Source organism: Festucalex cinctus, chromosome 3 (assembly GCF_051991245.1).
Source record: "Festucalex cinctus isolate MCC-2025b chromosome 3, RoL_Fcin_1.0, whole genome shotgun sequence".
NCBI lineage: Eukaryota > Metazoa > Chordata > Actinopteri > Syngnathiformes > Syngnathidae > Festucalex > Festucalex cinctus.
The window spans coordinates 18,104,754-18,125,242 of NC_135413.1; the positions used below are offsets into that span (position 1 = coordinate 18,104,754).

The 20,489-nt window shown below is 38.0% G+C and overlaps 2 protein-coding genes across 4 annotated transcripts in view; one reads left to right on the forward strand and one right to left on the reverse strand.

Moving 5' to 3' along the window:
- trhr2 (thyrotropin releasing hormone receptor 2) lies at positions 1–19,940 on the reverse strand. The gene is given in 7 exon segments (XM_077516338.1): positions 1–1,267; positions 1,270–1,816; positions 8,667–8,790; positions 10,369–10,520; positions 10,890–11,022; positions 12,859–13,538; positions 17,304–19,940. Coding segments are annotated over 6 exon segments (1,386 nt in total). The 5' UTR covers positions 13,242–13,538; positions 17,304–19,940; the 3' UTR covers positions 1–1,220.
- The window catches only part of zc3h18 (zinc finger CCCH-type containing 18), a 24,418-nt gene continuing 23,828 nt past the window's right edge, over positions 19,900–20,489 (forward strand). For 2 of the 3 annotated variants that reach the window (XM_077516335.1, XM_077516337.1), the window contains exon 1: positions 19,900–20,112. The gene's annotated coding sequence lies outside the window, so the exon portion shown is untranslated. Of the gene's footprint in view, positions 20,113–20,135; positions 20,458–20,489 lie in introns of those variants that run through there. The other variant, XM_077516336.1, reaches the window with a different exon arrangement.

Genomic DNA, 20,489 nt, shown 5'->3' on the forward strand with positions numbered 1-20,489 from the left:
AACTTGTTGAACCAAGACTTTTAAATGCTGTCAAAAAAGCAATATACAATACATAAACTTAAGTGTACCACACTTTTGTTACACTTATTCTACAAGTCACTTGATAAATTGTGTTACACTATACTTCACAATTTTTCTATTCAAAACAAATTTCCAGAGAAGCTGATCAAAATAGTCTGAGACTTGGGATGACTAACTCAGAAAGACATGCAAGTGGTCGTTTTTACAAGGCAGTCTTCATTTACTTAGCTGGGATAGGCTCCAGCACCCCCACGACCCTTGTGAGGAATATGCGGTTCAGAAAATGGTTGGATGGAATAATGATGATAATAATAATGATCAGTGAGAAAGAACAGCAGCTAGGCAAAGTTAGCAACTAGATGCTACAGATATTCTGACATCATAAGTTAGTTTGTAGGTTTAGATTTAACTTCAGTCAGGATTAACATAAATTTACTTGCTCTACAAACAGTGTAGTTATACATTCGTTTTACGGCCAAACAGAAAAAAAAAAAAAAAAACAATATTTGGGGGGTGGATGTGAAAATGATTAAAAGTAGCTAATCGTTGACATGGCACTCACTGCACTAAACTTACAAGATAAATACAAGATCAATAAGTAACACCAAAAGAAAAGGATTTAACTGTTTAAACTCTTTGACACACTCAAACGTTTCTCTTCCTGAAGGAATTGATTCCACAGGCTCATTATGAATATTTATTCAAACTTGTAAATACAGAAGTTTTTCAATGATCACAGGGACTAAACATCATGCAAAAATATAGATCACAATATACTGTACTGTACTTCACGGTAGCAACACAGTCAATAAACTATGGTGGTTCTGGTGTTGGTAAGGATTTTCTTTTTCTTTTGACTTTGCGAAAGTCACAGGCCAACCTCAGAAAACGGGAGCCGTGATGATCATAATGTGGCAAAAAAAAAAAAAAAAAAAAGGGCTCTTTGACATCAGTCTCAGTCAACAACAGGTGGCAATGATGCAGAAAAATGACAGACTCCTTGGAAAATGTGTGGATTAATCTTCTCACTGAAATTTGTATTTCACATATGCATTATTAATTAGAATATCATCTACAATTAGGTGGCACAACATACTGCAATTGTTTTTTTTAACTTCAGGCTTTAATAATTATTACACAACGGTTGTCTTTGACTGGAAAAATCTATTTTATCATTCATGATGGGTAAATTTGATTACCTATTTATACATTCGCGACACGTCGCATCCAGTTGAGTTTTTGTTGTATGTGTGTCAGGAATATGAACGGTGTCATCATTTGATTGGGGAGACCCCTTCACATCGCTTAGCAGGGACGTGTCAATTGAACTGACATCTAAACATTGAGATGCTGATCTGATAACATTTTCTGCTTGGTTGCCATTCATCACCTTTGTCGCTTGATGACCATTTTCATTTTGTTTTACGTTTACATCTGTAGCAATATTCACGATCGCCCTTTTGGCTTCTTCATTTGGTCCACTAATATTGGACAATGACGTATGTGGGTCGCGGACTGTACTGAAAGCGGCAGGAATGGCTGACAATCTCCTCTGCTTCCCCTCTTGCTGCTTGCAATGGTACAGCCCACGGAACGCTGAGCGGAACTTCTGAGACATGGCATTGTATATCACAGGGTTGATTGCGCTGTTGGAATAAATGCACGTCCGACAAAATAATAGGAACCAGGCATCCAAATAGGGTGTGGACACAAAAGAGTTGATCAAAACAAGTGTTCGATAGGGCATCCACAGCAGAGCGAAAAGGATCACCACGACAGCTAACATCTTTGTCACCTGTAGAAAGGAAGAGAGGGGACACTGCATTACACAATTAACAGTGATTTACAAATTTGATTTTGTCATGACTGGGTCATTCCAGGGTTAAGTTTGGGTCATGCAAAGGGTTATGTTTGGGTCATGACCGTAAAGTCAAGTGGCTGTTTTGAACTGATGTAACCATCATCTGGTTTCAACTGGAAAAACGCTGTGTGATGTCAGGAGCTATGTGATGTCAAGAATCTTTAATCGCTTTACTTGGTCAACAGCCAATCAGATAATTCCACGTCAGTCCTGTTACCCACATTTCTAGCCACAGCCAATCCGATCAATTCAGTGTCTATTTAAGCCAAAGTGAGAAGTGTGTGCTTGTCGGATTATTACCACTGTTCCTCTGTGCATTTCCGCAGCTCAAGTGGGCTTGGCGTCTCGTGATTCTTGATGCATTCTCATTGTTACTCACCTAGTGAAGTTGTTCCACGCCTCTCGATGTTATGTGAATAAATAGTTAAAACCTTATTTCTGTCTGCGTTTTGAGATCCAACCTCAGAACATAACAGATTTAGTTTCTACAGAAACAAAGACTAATGGGTTGTTTTTCATAAAATAAATGGGAAAGAATTCACAATCAGTTCCCAAGTGCTTTAATCAAGGTTATTTTAATTAACTAAAACTAACGGAAAACAAAATTCAAAAAATTATTTCGGCAACGAAGTAAGATAAAAACGAACATGCTTTTTAAAAAACGATAACTAACTGAAACTACATTTTATATTTACAAATTTAAATAAAACTAATAGAAAAAATGTCCTTCTGTCATGTTGCTGGGCTCTCAGTGTGTTTTCCTTGTCTCACAGTGCCTGATTAATGAGAGGGGCGTGTCCCCTGCACCACACCTGCAGTGCATCACCTATTAGGCCTTCATAAGGACTGGGACTCCTTGCAGCCACTGTCGGGTCGTTGCTCCGTCTGCTCACAGCCATCGTCTAGTGTTTCTACTGTTTTTTGCCTTCGCTAATTATTATTGTCCAAGATTCTCGATTTTCATCTACGTAAGTTTTGCTACGTCTCTTTTTGTTCCCACTTTTATGTGGCGTGTTTCATAGCTATAGTAAGTTGTTGCTTTCTTGTGTTTGCGGTTTGTAGCCTTCGGGTCTTTTTGTGTTGTGTTAATTTCCCTCCTTGCAATTTGCAAGCACTTTTTGTTAACCTTTTTCCTGGCTGTGTCCAGCGCTTTATGTTCATATTCACGTGTTTTGGTGAATAAAACCTCTCGCTTACTCCTCTTGTGTTCTGTGATTCTGGGATCCACTCTCCGGTCGCACCGGAACCTTAACACCTTCATTTTAGTCTGTGGTAATTAATTTAATGCATGAGCCTTTGGGGATGATATTAAATGTGATTTTTAGTACATTTATTTTTATATAAACCGGAATAATTACTTTTGAAAATGTGTCACACAGATGTGACGTCATCTAGCAGCAGCCAATAGAAAAGCACCTTCAGATGACGTCGCTCCCATGGTGTGTGTTTTTTTTTTTTTTTTTTTTTTTTAAATATTGCAAACAGCTAATACACTTAAAAATAAATACTGAAACTAACTAAAAATAAGCATTTATTAAAGACCTAAAACTAATAAAAACGAACAAAACTAACTAAATTTTAAAAACAAAACTGAAACCGAAATAAAAACTAAATAAAATTAAAAATTCCAAAACTATAATAACCTTGTAATATTTTAAGTAGCAAAATATGACAGAAAGTTAATTTTACTGACATTATAAATGAACATGACACGCTCGTGTATCACTATATTGTGAGACATCAGTGGTTAGCATCGCAGTTTTTGCTTTCGGTATAATTTTTGCTGGCTTTTTCTGCAATATTTATTCCAAAAGATGTTACCAAAGTTAAAGTAGACAGAAAGGTAGCGGGGTTTCATCATGACTGTCATGGAGCGTGCTTGGTTGAGGACCCAAAAGAAATACAACAATTTTAAGTGATACAAAAAAGTAATAAAATATATATATATATATAAGAACAGACGTAACCAGGTTGGAAGGTTGAGGACCGTGTCATGTGTTGCGTCATAGAAGAGCTTTATAAGATTTCTATTCTAAGTTACTGGGGAGGCCATCCATGATGTACGGCTTAGTGGTACTGAAAAGGCGACCGAGGGCAAAACTGGAGGTGGTGAAAATGAAAATTGTTGAGGTTTTCTTTAGCAGGGGACGGGTTGGATAAGATTAGAAGTTGCCTCATAGAGGAACAGTCAAGGTTAGATACGTTGGAGACAAAGTTACAGAGACCAGACTTAAGATGGTGTGGAAATGTTCCGAGGGTATTACGAAGTACATTGATGGAAGGGTGTCGAGGATGGTGCTGCCACGCAAGAGGGCTAGAGGAAGACTTAGAAGTTGACAGTGAGGGAAGAAATGAAGGCTTAGATGGAAAAGGGTGACATGCTATGGTGATACGTAAGGGGAAAAAGTCCAATTACAAAAACAAGAAGGATAAAATGCTAATGAAAGAGTAGTTAGTTATACTAACAGACAGGTGGTAATCTGACATTCTGAAGATTATATTCCACAATTTGGGAATTTTGTAAATACAATTTCACTTGATGTCCACTGGCTGTGTATGTGTTTGCCTGTGTACATCATCCCTTGGCGTACCCCTCACAACACTCACCCACTACCACACAGTGACCATGGAAACAGCGCAGACATTTCTGAACATCACAGAGCAAGGGGGTGTGTTGGGGGTGGGGGGGGGGGTAAAGTCAGTCTGTAATCCTCCAGTGATTAGTGTTATCAGTCTCTAATAATGCTGCACACCTTTAACCTCCCACCCATCTTTGCCTCGGTGCTTCAGCTGTCATTTTTTTGGTTGGAAAAGCCTTCACAACACCTTTGTTGTGCCATGACTTTTTAAGTCAAGTGTGTACGTTTCCTTTCATGCGGCCAAGGAAAGAACAATGGGCATGCCTCTCATTATTTTTGCTAAGAAGGAGGTATGTCATAAGTCTGTTTTAAGATAAGGTTCCAAGTCCAAGCTGTGTGGTAAGCCAGCTGCAGCTACCTCAGCAGGTAGATAAAGAGAAAATGCGTAGGCAAAGCAAAATGTTTGATTTAAAAAGACATGGGAAGCTTTATAATTATGTCATGATGAGCAAACCAGTGCTGGGTAATTTTGAATATGCAGATTAATAATGTGGTGGCAATCTACTTGGGTACAATATAACAAGAAGATAAGAGAAAATATCTGCCCGACTAGAAAAAATAAATAAATATATATAGCTCACTGTGCTGTCAAAATGCCACAAGCAACAATGACCCCATATCTTCTTCTTCAACATGAGCATCAGAAGATCATAGCCACGAGGAATCAACTAAGATTAAAACTGTTTAGAATTCCTTTTCATCTCCATTCATAAAGTGCAATTCTTCAAGTTTATCAATATCCTATCTGATGAAGTTGGCCAATCAAATGATGAATGAAAGAGTGTGAAGTGTCTGTTGAAGAAATGAGAGGGTCACACCATCAGCGGTATTAAGAACACTTCTTTGTAAATCCCAAATCACATTATGTGAATCTTCCGCTCTGAGATGGAGCCCCTTGACTACAGGAGATTGCCATCTTTTAAAACTCAGACCTCAGGCACAGCGCTCACACAGGGAAGAATGCAAGACTCCCAATGCAAGCGTGATAAAAAGTCATTTGCTTGCGTAGGTAAAGAGGTAAAACAACGACTGGATCAATGTGGTTTGGATCAAAGTGCTGTTTACGGCTACGTCTGATAGAAGTCCATTTCAAACAGTTGCCCATGGACACTGTGTGTTTTAGCTGTCTCCCTGATAACGATCCTCACCTGTGTTGGAGGAGGGACACATCTAAAACACGCAGGACTGCAGCTCTCTAAGACCAGGGTTGCCTACTACTGTCTTAAGGTCATATACTGGTAAAGTAATTTGAAAATTAACAAATAACTGTATTATATATTTACATTTGTATACTGTATAAAATGGCTGAATGTAAACTATTCCCTGACCTCTCGACCTAAAGAGTAAAATAACAAAAATTGTAGGCCACACTGATGGAGTTTTTTCTGTTTGTTTGTTTGTTTGTTTGTTTGTTTAAATCAAATGTGCATTGATAGCACTGTCATGTTTTGGTTTTGGCTAGTTGTTGTTTTTGTTTCTGTCATGATTTGGGTTTTGGTCATCTGGTTTATGTTTTATTTTTGTTTTTGCATGCTTCATTTTGTTTTCCTTGTGTCTCCCTTTTGTCTTGTCAAGTGTGATTTCATCCACCTGTGCTTGTCTTCCCTCCCCCGAGTATCAGCCAATCAGTTCCCTCAGCCATGTGTGTCTTGTCCAGGTGTGTCATTGTCTCATTAGTGAGGTGTGCATTTATGCTGCATTCGAGGATGGTCACATGTTGGAATTGTCCGAGTTGGTTTTTCACAGTTCGAACCTGAAACCAAAATGGTGGATAGTGATAAATTGTCTTTTACTTTGGTCCTCAAAACCCATTTTGACCTCCAGCAAACTAGCCTTCTTGCATCCATCCATCCATTTTCTTGACCGCTTATTCCTCACAAGGGTCGTGGGTAGCCTTCTTGCAGTTTTGCTTTATTTATTGTTTTGATCTTATTTCATAAGCATTTCATACAGTTCAGTAGTTCACTGTATAATTTCATGCAGGGAAATAGCGGCATACTGTCACGTAAGTTGTATTATGTCAAGTTATGTTGGATATTTATGAATGAAGAAAGCTATCTAGTTTTATACTCGAGCAAATTGTGTTTTACCATTGTGTGTGTTTTACCATTCATGGTCTGTGTTTCCAAAGGTACATTGTAGTCCGTCGGGGTATGTATGCTGGGTATGCTGGGCTGCTCCAGCGTACTGGCTTATTTTGTCTTCTAGTGTATATGTGGTGTGGAGAAAGTGATTTCTGACAGCCTGACAGTTTGTTTGATGTTCAGCAAACGTCCATATTTATAGCATACAGTATCTTCATCCACCTCCGGGCAGTACCAGGATTTTATCAATAAGTAAGCAATGCAACGCCTGTGTTGTTCACAGGGAGATTAAAGGTTTATTTATACACTGTACTTGAGAAGACAAGGAAAGAAATCCAGTGGTGGCACGCTAATAAAGTGTGGTAGGATGCCGCAGTATCACTCACCAATAACAATTAAACAATAAATGAAAAATATATGAGCAAGATAAGTATTATATACTGCAGTGAATGGTGAGTAAAGTTGGACAGCCTGATTTTAAGACCTCAAATTTACTCCCTTTTTCCTTTTTAACCACAAATGTTCCAAATGTTTCCATCTATAACAGCAACTAACTTTTACTAGTATGTCATTAGCATGTTTTTTTTAGATGGCCTGATGTACTTAACAGCATTAGTACCGTCATTATGCTACATAACATAATCTCCTCATGTTCACAAAACCATGTAAACTAACCGGTCCTATTGTTATTCGAGATGCTTGGTAACAAATACATTTCTAAAGTTTTTTAGATCCAATAAAATATAAAGTCTTATTTATCACTGTTAGTGGCATTATTAGCAGAGTTGAAATGAGCAGAACACTGCTGTCATAAATAGAGCAGTGTTGCATGATAGGAATAATGAGTGGATGCTTTGACATGGCTCGATTACTCGACAGCACCTGCAGAAAAACAATGAAGCAGCTGTTTCCACTGGTAGAAATGTCACCATCATTGTGCTAAATATATTCCTACGACACTAAACTCATTAATTAATGGTCCCACTAAAAGAATATGTGATCAAGCATATTATTTCATTAAGTTAAGAAAATAGATTGATGAGTTCAGGCAAACAAAATGAAACATTTACAACTAAAATGTGATTAGAAACAACTTGCTTGCTTGACCCGCTCCCAGCAGTGGGCGTGATGACATATTTTTGGCACAATTTGAACCCCATAGGACGTGACAAGTCTAGAGACGCTATGGAGAACATTATGCTGCCTGAAACATTATCCAGTAAGACCGGTTTGGTGGGGGGGTCACTAATGGTTTGCGGAAGCATTTCTTTGAAAGGCCGCATAGCTCTGCTTGTGCTAGCCAGAGATACCGTGACTGCCGTTAGGGAGCGGGATGAGATGAGCGGTCGCAAGGTTACCAGGTGTTACCATGGAGGAGGAAAAAAAAAAAAAAAAAAAAGGATGAAAATTACTTCTTCAGAATAACCGGACCGGCGAGATACCTCGACCGCCTCAGAGTGTACCGCGGCCGCCCACAGTTACACTGACGCCCGCTGAATTTCAACCGAGCCAGCATAATGAAAAGACATGGCAGCTACCAATCAGGAAGAGCTGTTTTCCATATCTAATTAGGAGAACAGAGACCCAATCAGATGATAATAATGAGGAAATGTCTTGTTCAAAATCACAGGCATTTCTGACCAACGGAAATAGCCTGAAAAAGGTCATTTCCAACTCAAATTATCTTGCAACACCAATAAAAGGACATCAAAGATTTCTAGGAAAAAGTAAATTAAAAAAAATAGTGGCATGTGACCTTTAAATAAATTAACGGTACTTTTTATCTTGTCTTTTTTTACACTTTTTTTTTTTTTTTAAATATACAATTCTGCTCAAGTGCAGAGTGTGAGTACTTTTGCAACTTTTGATTTTCACTCCCAAATGACAAAATTGGTTGCACTTGACAGCCAAGCTCCGCCATTCTGCCTTAATGGGGGGAAATTATCTACTGTAGATCCAACCTTAAAACGTTCTCGACTCCCATGAAGGAAGCATTGTACAAGAAAATGTAATGTGTAAGGTGTTGAAGGGTAAATGTAAATGTACAAGTGAGTCTCAGACCTGTTTCCTGGAGGACAGCGCACACTTCAGACGGCGTGGGCGACCTCTCTTCCCCGTTTCGGTGACCTCCCGACAGCTTTGGCGCAATGTGGTGGCACTGGTTTCGGGTTGGTTTGGCAGAGGTCTGAAAGGGACGCATGATCATGAACTTGGTTAAATTCCAAATTGTCCCACTTCTTCAATTCATCATTTATGTTTAGTTGAATTTAATTGCTTAAAATACAAATGAGAATTGTGGAGTAACTCAAGAGACAGTATTGGCCGACAGTCTTATCAACAATAGTTATGTTCTGTAGGTTACAAGCATAGTACCTGAGTTATATAGAGTAGAATGCTACATCAAAAGCATTGAAAATCACACTATTTATCAAAACTTATTGTAAAAGGCATTTATTGAGGCAGTTTTATTTTACTTTTGATTGCTTGTATATAGTAGGGTCTCTGTAGTAGTGTTAATTTTGTCTGCCATTTTTAAATGTAGTCTTAGTTTTAGTCCAATTTCAGTCACGCTTGTTAATTTTTATTAGTGTTGTTCCGATACCATTTTTTGGCCCCCGATACCGATACCGATACCCAGCTTTGCAGTATCGGCCGATACCAATACCATACCGATACTTAAGGTTTTTTTTACTCAACATGAAAAAGCTGTCCTGCTATTGGTTTAGAGCATTCAAGGGCCAATAGGCTATCTTAGATCGGCATGCAGTGAACTTGTCACATACCAGTGAATGTCGTGCACCAGCAAGACATAAGATGCTGCATCCAAAATCCTGTAGTAGCGTTGGAATTAATGGTATCGGCATGTTACTTGTGAGTAGTCACCGATACCGATACCACTGTTTTAATGCAGTATCGGCACCTCTGCCGATACCAGTATCGGTATCGGAAACAACACTAGTTTTTATCATAGTTAGTCAACCTCATCCCATTTTTATTTAGTCCATTTTTAGTTGACTATAAATCTTGCATTTTAGTCATTATTTTAGTCTAAGAAAACAATTTTATTCGTCTAGTTTTAGTCGACAAAAAAGTCAATAGTTTAGTAGTGTTTTAGTCACGACAAACTTTTTACCCCTGTATATTTTATTTTTTTGTCAGCAGATTTATTGAACTTTTTAAAATCTAAAATTAATTCACATCACATTTTCTCATCTCTTTGATGAAAAACAACTTGACAAACAATTACTGTGGCTACTGTGGCTTCATGCTATAAGCTAGTAAGTTAGCCAGCATGAGTTAGCAGTCACATCATTATTGTTGTTGGAACGTTATAGCTGTTGGATTAATGTTAAAGGGATACTTGACTCTCATTGAACAATTTTCAGCAGTGAAAAGTTCATATTTTGTCCAGAATTAATTTGATAACTTCATTATTTTTCAGGTACAATTAATACATTTAAAAACTATTTTTTCCTCGAACGAACCCCTAGCTTAGTTGCAACAAAAGCCAGACTGTATTGTCAACAAAGTAAAAGTGTTCTGAGTGAGCAATGGCTCCGCAAAATTTAACGATTTCCACCAGAGTGCTAATATAACTGCCAAATATGCTTTAATTCTTTATTCTTTATATAACTTGATCAAAGGCTGTGAGTGACCTTTTGTTAAGACATCTGGGAACTATATAAAATTGAAATAAATGTATGTTACTGTATGTCTATTGTACTAGTAGTTCAATTCTTGTCAATGATGAAAGTGTAATTACCCGAGGTAGAGAATCCGTGCTATCAGCCCGTAGAGCACAATGGCAAGAAGTAATGGGACGACATAGAAAATAGCAAAGTCGATGAGGTAGATGGGCAGGTAGAGCTCCCTCTTCACCTTGTACCCACACTGAACATGTCCATCCAGGCTCACCTGATCACACATTTATTAGAGAAACACAGCAGACTGAACATTACAATGTTGACTCACATTTTACATCAGCACAGTGTTTTCAAAATGGCTTTTGACATCCACTAATTGTTGTGCAAGCTTTTGTATAAAAGAAGATCTCGTTAACATTTTACGCCTAGTAAAGGTTACCGCTATTGATTGGAGGACTGCTAAGTATGTTCAAGGTAAAACACATTTTGGAAACATAATGTAACCTTACTGCGCTATTATTTTTGTAGTGTTTCAAGCACAAACACTTGTCCTTTACACATTTCATATTGCAATTAGCTTTAAAGGTTGCTTGTCAATATATTGACAGTTTTTGTTGTAAAATGCATTACTCTGACTGACCTGAATATCCACAAGGAAAAACCATAATATGCAGTAAATGCAGGTGAAGATCCAAACCCCTGCAATTATCCTCTTGGCCCTGGACACTGTGCAAACAGTCTGGGCCTTCATTGGATGGCAGATAGCAATATACCTGCACATGTGGAAAAAACAAACAAACACACAAGTAAGGCACATCATATTAACACGCAAGTCACTTGTGGCTCTAGTGAGTTTTGCCCTCCCACAGTCTACTGCTGACTTTTACTTCATAGTTTGTATTACTATACATGTAAATCTATCAGCCACCCATCCCTCCATTTTCTTTTTTCTTTACCATTTATCCTCATTATGGTCACAGCTGAGTTTATCCCAGCTCAGCTAACTTTTAGCAAGACACAACAGCAGTCAACCTCAGGGCACATGTCATGATTGTTGTTTATGCCACTGCAAGTATATTTGTTTTCTCCAATGATCTCCTGGGTGAGTGTCGATGGGCCGGGACTCCTGTGCATGCTTGAAGTTGAGGACTATGACAGTCTGCTATACAGGTAGAATGTTATTTACATATGTATTATATAGACAACCATTGACACTTATTTACGAAGGCGTATTAGGGCCACGTATGATTTGTTTAGTTTTTTTTTTTTGTTTTAGAGGGTGAGGGCAATATTCCAAGAAAAAAAACTTGCAAATTTGCCACTTTTCTAAAGTGGCAAATTTGAAAAAAAATAAATTAATTTGCGAGTTTAGAAAGTGGCAAATTAGCGACTTTCTAAACTGGCAAATTTGCAAGTTTATAAAATGGCAGATTTGTGAGTTTATAAAGTGGTAGATTTGCGAGAAAAAAAACTTAGAAACTTACAAGAAATGCACGTAGGGGTATGTTCACTAAGAATGCGCTGCGTCTGGCAATAGCGCGAAATATTGCACCACAACTGCACCTGCAGTCGGCGCCCAGTTACACACTGATTCACTAAGGATATTGCTCTAATCATATACCGCCGCAAACACGCCTACAAAACTGCCAGCTTGGAGCAAATTTGCACCTGATTTACCACACATGGCAATGGATTTGCACCAAGAACATGGTTGTTATAGTAACAGTTGCGAGAAAGATGACATTATCAGAAAGCGAGGTTGGACCGAGAGTAAGCGTTTAGCGCGCCATTAAGCTGTACAGAGCAGAGAGGACGACAACGACGTCATTCATTCATAAAGTACAAATTATTGGTGCTATCGTTTTTTAAAAATATATTTTCAGAGTTTGGTGTGGGCGTACAGTATGCATCTGGCACGTAAAGATGATAAAATGCCTCCCCGCCATTGCCTATCAGCCCGGGTTACGTTATGTGTCCCAAACCAACATAGGAAAATATATATATATATTTATTTATTTATTTATTTATATGTGGCCCTAATATACGCCGTCGTACATATTCACGTCTACGGGTACTTTAGAGTCTTCATTTTTGGAATGTGCGATGAAGCAATACGCTACTAAAATAAAACCCAGGCAAACTTAGGGAAAATATTCTAACTGCACAGAAAGGCCCAAACTGAACATCAAAACCAGACCCTCTTGACCGGGAGACAGTTTTGCTACTGTTCGACCATACCGCCGTAATGTTACACATTTCAAATTGTTCACATTTTTTACATTTTCTTTCAATGTAGGCTATAATCTACGAGTACTGCTCTGATGATCAGAATCTGAATCATCTTTGTTGGCCAAGTATGTAAGGAATGTGCGGCAGTTGGAGCCACTTCCAAGCCCCTTTTCAGCAATAACCTGGAATATGTATCTGAAGCTAAAAGTATATGTACTTGTATGAACTGGCCCGTAGCGGGAAGAAGGTTGCAATCTACAGATTTAGAACATAAACACAAGTGCAGATAGTCATTAAGCAATGTGGTGGACACCAAAAACTTTTTCAAAAATGGAGAAGTGATTGAGGTGCTTTACAAAATATTGCTTGGCCATACTCACCTTTCCACAGTGAAGGCGGTGATGGAGCAGGATGACACGTTGATGCCCAAGTACTGCAGGTAGGTGATTCCCAAGCAGCCAGCGTGCCCGAACACCCAGGTTTCCGTCAGACTGTCTGAGATGTTAGGAAGTCCCGCTGCTACTAGGACGGTTAAGTCCGCTATGGCCAGGCTGACCAGGTAACAATTTGTTGGCGTTCTCATGTGTCGGGTGGTCAGGACAACAAGGACTACCATGATATTTCCCACAATGCCAACGCCACACACAAGCAGGACCAAGAAAACTGATACCGTCTTGTATTCCAGGGACTGGGAAATGGCTATGCTGGGACTCAGGGAAATGTTAGTTGGAGTGTCAACTCTGGAGCTCACATTGTCAGTCATGTCGATTTGAAACGCTTCACTGTTTTTCTCTCTAAGCGTGAGGGTAGAATCATTTAATTAAAAGAAATGGATGAGGGACATGTTCCTTCCCCTGCATTGAGAGCTGACTCTCAAATCACGCAATTTGATTTAAAATGAATGGGATCCCATTTGTTACAAGAAACTTGCTGCTGGCTTGTTTGTAATTGATTTGATCATCAAGTCTTCATTTTAAACTAATACAGATGTAAACGCATGACTGAACCAATACGTCATTACAGGTGATTGTCTGAACAGCCCAAGACACCAACCAGTCACCTACAACAGGAATAAAAAGAAAAAAAGGAAGAAGGGGATCAATTTGTATCAATTATATCTTTCCTCATATGCCTGGCAGGAGTACATCACTAGAGGGAATTATTAAATTAAAGGAACTGATCGTTCTGTGTAGGAGTAAACAGATGATTCAAAGGAATAAGACTGACATTACTGCAATACCATGAAGAACCTTTTTTTTTTTTTTGTGGTGGTGGTGGTGGTAGAAATATGCAGATGAAGAAGAGCTAAATTTATGCCTTGTGAGAGACATTTGAATACGGTAAGAGGGTTGCATTCAGACTACCAATGCTTGAAATGTCATACATCTGAGGATGTGTGATTGAAGTAAATTGTGATTGCTCACTTTGAGGTCAATTTAATTTATCACACCTCTCGAAAGCTAGGTATATTTTGAGGTTGTCTTACTCCTAACAAAAATAGACAACGATTACGATTTTAATAGATTTTAATCTAATTAACCCAACAAACGTCTGATTCGTCTGTTCAAAAATAATTACTGTGAAAAATGTTCAGACAACAATAATGTATACAGTGTTCCCTCGTTTTCCGCTGGGGTTAGGTTCCAAAAAATACCCGCAATAAATGAAATCCGCGAAGTAGTTAGCTTGATGTTTTACAACTCTTATAAATGTTTTAAGGCTCTAAAATCCCCGACCGCACAATTTATACACTTTTCTCATTGGGGCATTTACATGTTCTCACATTTCTCTCTTGTTCAAACATTGACAATGTTCAAACCTTCATAAATTTTATAAAATGGGTATATTACTGTAAAAAAATATGCAAAATTGCACTTAAAAAAAAACCCCGCGATACAGCGAGACCACGAAAAGTGAACCGCGTTATAGCGAGGGAAGACTGTACTGATTCTAAATCAGTTTTAACAGAAACTTAACATTCATAGTATGTGCCTAAATGTCACAATTAAGTAGTTGGTAGCTATTGTAAACATGTCTTGAAAACCACCCATCCAGCGTTCGGCCACTTGTGCAAAATTACAACTGTCAACTAGACTAAGTGCAATTTCTGCAGAAATTGCATGGGAATGCTGAAAGCTGAATGCTAAAATTTGAATGCATGTGGAATTGTTATGAAGTAAATTAAGAGATAAAGTATCAAATTATGACCTGCTGGTTACTGGACAATGCACTTTAGCAACTGTGCCACCGAGCAGTATCAGTCACCTGGTCATGACGCTTAAGTTATATGTACGGAAGTGGGCGTGGAAAGTGATAGAAAAAGTTCACTGTCTGTCCCATTGAAAATGAATGGGAAAAAGTTTATATTAACTCATTCACTGCCTTTGACAAGTATACTTGTCAATTGTATTTTTTAGAGCGGTGCTAAATGGGGGCGAATCTGAGCATGCTCCACTGTAAATATCAAACTTGGAAACAACTTTACTGATGCCCAACCACCGGTAGATGACATCATTGCCCCATTTTATAGGAAATAAACACAGTTTCAGAGTCCATGGGAGAAATGGCTGTATTTTGGCAAACCTACATTTTTCTGCTGTCAATTATAAAAGAACGGGACGGGACAAAAAGTAGGGAGTCTATTCTGTTATTTGGTAGATTCGGTTTATATATAATTATTGAATGTAATATCACGTGAGTACTGGAAATGTAAAAATTTTCTATAATGACTGGCAGTGAATGAGTTAAACGCTAATTTGTGCAAATACTGTAAGTAATGAGGAATCAGATGATATATACCCCGAGAGGCATGAATTTTTGAAGCTAGTTGAAATGTGAATAGTGTAAATTTGAAGTATTATTTGGGAGTCGTTACGCAGCAAAAAAGTGTGGAGAATAAAAATCACAGTAACATATGTGGGAATACTTCAGCATTCCCACAATAACATTTGGATGTAACAGAACATAAGAACAACAGATTTTAATAATCAAGAAGACAAAATTCGATTGCACAAATTTTTAACGATTTGTTTTTAAAATGACCATTAATCGAATCATAGTGAAAATTGAGACATTAGTTAGAACTTTGCGAATTTACAATTTGCCTTAAGCGGAAGAAGATGGATGGATGGATGTTACTATTTATAAAAGGCATATATTTTTTTGTAACTCAAGAACCTGATGTTCAATGACTTTTTTGTTGAGTTGCTATAGAGTATCATGGGATCTAAAATACTCCACCAATGTGAGAATGGCAGGAATGTCACAGGTATGAAAATATTCCTCTATATGTGGATGGCCAGCGGCATTGCCAGGGGCATCCCCTAGCCACCACACAGCTCCAGCACAGCAAGTCCTGGCTCATATTGGACTTTTCTTCCTGGGGGCTGCTTTTAATAAATTGAGGTGGACGTGAAATGAAAAAGTAATTGAGTTACACTATTCTGCCATTAATCAAAATGTATCAACCTCATATCTGAGCATACGCAACAAAATAACTGACCTTCTGCACCTCCTTGAAATGATGTTCCCATACATCCAATTTACATTCTCATAAAAACTGCAGTGAGCTGATGGATTTTCTTCCATAGTTATCCATAATTCCATTATCTGAGGGACGAAGCATTTACCAGCGTAGGTCTGTGTTTTGTTTCGCAATCAATTTTGCTTCCACTCTCTCCATTTGTATGTTGACAGAAACGTGTTCCAAAATCAAGACTTTATTTTGTCTGGAATTGAGTGTAAGTGTGCCATTATTATTCTGAATACCATAAATACCTTTGAAATAGAACATAGAACCTCCTAGCATGAATTAGTTTGTTTTAATCCTGTGTAATTTTTCTTTTTAGCGTTTTCTTTTTTTATTTATTTATTTTTTTATGTGAAATGTGTCTGGATGAGAATGTGTTTGAGAGCCTGGGTGAAGAAAAATTTCTGTCACCATTTGTGTCAGATAATAAAAGTATTCTAATCTATTCTATTCCATTCTAATTAGCATACTTAACTTGATTTAATATATTAGGACGTCTACCCAGTGTCTATGTTAAAATCCTGCCAAACTTAACAGTTATTAATCAGGAATGGGCAATGGGTGACACCCCCCCCCCCCCATAAATAAATAAATACTTATATAAATAAATAAATAATAACAACAATAATAATGATTCTTTTTACAAACCCAAAACATTCACCAGTCAAATTGTGTTGCTTGTAAGGTAACATTACTGGTCCTGCTGCTTTATGTACCCATAAACAGCAACACGTGACCCCCCCCCCCCCCCCCCCCCCCGCATTTAAGCAGCCCACCCCTGTTAACATATTTGTGTTATTATTAAATATTTGGACTATTTGGATGCTGATCTAGGACAAATTAATAATAATAATAAGAATTATTGCTATGCAACCAACCTACTTAATGTCTAGATATCCTTTGACTTAAGACTATAAAATCCTCTGATTCCATGCATGCAACATGCACAATAGAGGGGACACAGGATTGGCAGTTAAAAAAAAAAAAAAAGTAGTGTATGTCGTGAGTGTTAAGCCGTCCAAGCTCAACTGCTATGTGAAAAAGCAGATGTTATACAGATAAATGTTCAAAGGCTGCATAATTAGGTTAAGATAACAAATTTCACATTCCTATCACAATGTGGCTGTATTGTGATATTCTGCCTTAATTGCTTCAGTTGATTTACTCGTTTTGTCAATAAGTCAATAATACAAAAAATACAAATGGAATGAATGCATCAATTTGACATAATACAGTTGCACATATGTTGATCATAAACTTATTTATCTAATTGAAGACAAAATAAAAGTTGCTTACCTTATGTCTCTTTGCAACATGTTATTGTAACATGTTATTATAACATGTCATCCTGAGTCCATTTCCTTACACAATCAAAACTATTTTCCCAATGTACAGTCTGGTTGCACCGAAGCAAGTCACTGAAACTGTCAGTGGTCTACCTGCTGTAACGCTCCTTCGCAAGATAAGTCACCAGTCACCACTCGGTACAACTTGGGAAGCGGCGTGTGTAACTTCAAAATAAAAGCCCTACACCACAAGAAGTTGTTGTATGCGGTATGTGGCTTGCACTATTTGGCTACTAAGGAAGTCAAATGTGTTTGACCGAACGAACACTTTGTTTTCAATCACGTTCATCTTAACAACACTGCCGTCTTTCCACGTCATCCGCCTCAGACATGAGCCGACAACTCATTAAAAAAAAAAGGGGGGAGGAACTCTGAGAATAATAATGGTACATTACATTTGGTCTAAAGGTAATTATGATGGGTGAATAAACACGCATGACATTTTTCCATTCATGTTTCTCCTCTTCAGGAAACCTCGTCGTATGGTGGCCCCAAGCGGACAACAATGATACCTGCACCTTCCAAATGAATAAAAAAAAATATATATATATATCAAGCATATTTTGACAAAAGTAAGTGTAGGGCATAAAAAGTCATCACAAAATATCTAAAAATATATTTAGTAGTACTTTATCACTTCTCTTTACTGTTCTAGACCAACAAGGTATTTTTCAACAGTTATTTTCATTTCTTGAAATGCAAATTATTTTTCAAGTATCATCTCTAATGACAGAACGTAAATTAGTCATTAAAATTCATACACTTCGGTTGGTGCATTGTACAATATTTAGTGTACTGTAGTACAGCTATCTAATGGTGATAAAATGAGTAGTATTATTAAGTACTATTTCATTATGTTGTAGTATATAAAGAACAAAGTAGCAAATATATATAAAGTAAAGAAGTATAGGAATGTGCAATAAAGTCTACATTTAATTGTACTTGGAAGTGTAGTGTTTGTTTTGTCTAACAATTAATTTTGAAGTGAAGTTTAGATTTATAAAGGAAGTGATAGTGAAAAAATGTGATTTAATAGTTGAGTGATTATAAGCTTGTGATGAAAAACTGAGAACAATGGATTAAGAAATAAACTGATGTACTAAAAGATAAACTTATTTAACAAAATAATTTACAAAAGAAAAACGTCTGTTGTTTTTATTAATAAAAAACTGAGACTAGTCACCTTAAAAAAATAAATAAAATAAAATTCACTCACCCCAAAGAGGTACCAGAACATAGCCATAAATAGTTAACATTCTGTATTAATAATATTACTAGTATGACCTTTCTCAAGAGGAGACAATGAAGAGGAGGCGGTTTACCAAACAATTTGCAGATCCATCTGATTATTTGGGGAAAGGAATTAAACTATTGTCCAAATGGTCAACCTTCTTTCCATTTCTTACCATGTAAGGACCAAGGAATGTTGTGCTTATCCTATTTAGTGTTTTATCCACCGAGGGGCATAGTTTCTATCTGTTGGATCATCTTGGAGAAATGCCTTCAAATGCCAAGATCCATAATGTGCTTTTAATGAACTGGCCCTTAGCACTCAAAACAGCGCCACACGTGCAGTGTATGGAAAATAGGAATATAGGCTACCCTGTGGGTGCTGTCCTTTCACTTCAGTCCCAGCCAGTATCCTAAAAATACATAAAAGTCCTGGAGTGACTTTACCAAATGATGCTAAGCAACACTCACATTCACCTTCACCTCTTCTCTCACTCATGTTAGCAGCTTTAACTTTAGCCAGTGATTTTTCAAGTCAATTATGTAATAAAAGATTTATTTGCCAATTCCTCATTCTGTTCTGTTGTTTTAGGTCAGCGGGGAAGGGGATTTGGTCCTTCTTGCGGTCTTCTTGGTCTAGAAGTGTCCCTGATCGTAGTTTGTGTTTTCAGCCACACCGACGCTCAGCATACCGTTCTCTCTTTTCAGTTGTTCAATTTCCAGTTTCGTCTGTTTCAGCATGTCTTTGTGGCGATCAACATCCGCTCCAAGCTGCTCCACTGTCGAAGTTAGCCTTTCAATACGCCGAGATCTTGAACTTGTTTCCAACATGAGTTCAATAGCTGAAATATTATTGGACGCGCCGTGTTTATTCAAGTGCTCTTGTGCCGCTGGCAAAAAGTGGGTGCTAATGTTGAAACTCTCACTGTTGTCTTTGGAGTCCCTTTTCTTTCGTTTGTTGACAGACTTCCGGGTTGTGTTGTTGGTTTTGACTTTAGAGAAGGATGCTTCTGTGTATGCCATACCTGGTAAATTTATTTCTGTTGAGGTTTCGGCGTCTCTCACTTCGACGTTAGCGTTTACTGGCGTCCCCTTCTTTCCCATAGTGTTCTTAGGCAGCTTCTGTTCAAACTTCAAAGGGTCACTGAGGCTTTTCAAAATCCCCTTTTCCATATTGACGGATTATTTGTATGTGTACTAAAATATTATGTATTACAGTCACTTCATGTAATGACGACAATACATAGTCTGGTTATCCAAACTCGACTTTTCATGACACAGAACTGGCAAACTCTCGCCCAGCCACAGGTCTTCCTGGCGCGGCATTTTTGCGTTCCCTCGTCGTGCCTTTATGACGTCAGCTAACGGCTACCCTCGCTGTGTCGAGTGGGATGTTTTATTTTTTTTCTCCATCTTATCGCTTAAATTATATCGTTTATGAGTAATTATAGACATCAAAAGGTAGTATTAGCGCGGACGGATAGTTCTTAACGCAACAGTGACGCGTTGAAGGAGTTCCGACCGGCAAGGTGAATTACAGTGAGGGTTTGTTAATAGTTAGCATAGTGGCGTTCCGCTTCTAGCTTACCACCGGGGCAGGCGCTCATTGTTAGTGAATTGCTGGTAAATTTACGGGTGTATCTATATTATGGACGCAACTTCAAAACTGAAAGCGAACCAATTTCTTCGATAATTTGCGGAAGATAGTTTGTTGTCGTTGTTCGATGGTTAGCCTGTTAACTAGGCTCCCTCACGGTATGGGCCTTGTTACCGACTAGCACGACTGGGCCATTAGCATGCTTACAAGTCAATGACCCTGGAGTGAATTATGTAGTGTTTACATACTGGACACTGTTCTAATACTGTACGCACTAGTAAGTGACACTATTGTCTATACGTTTGATTT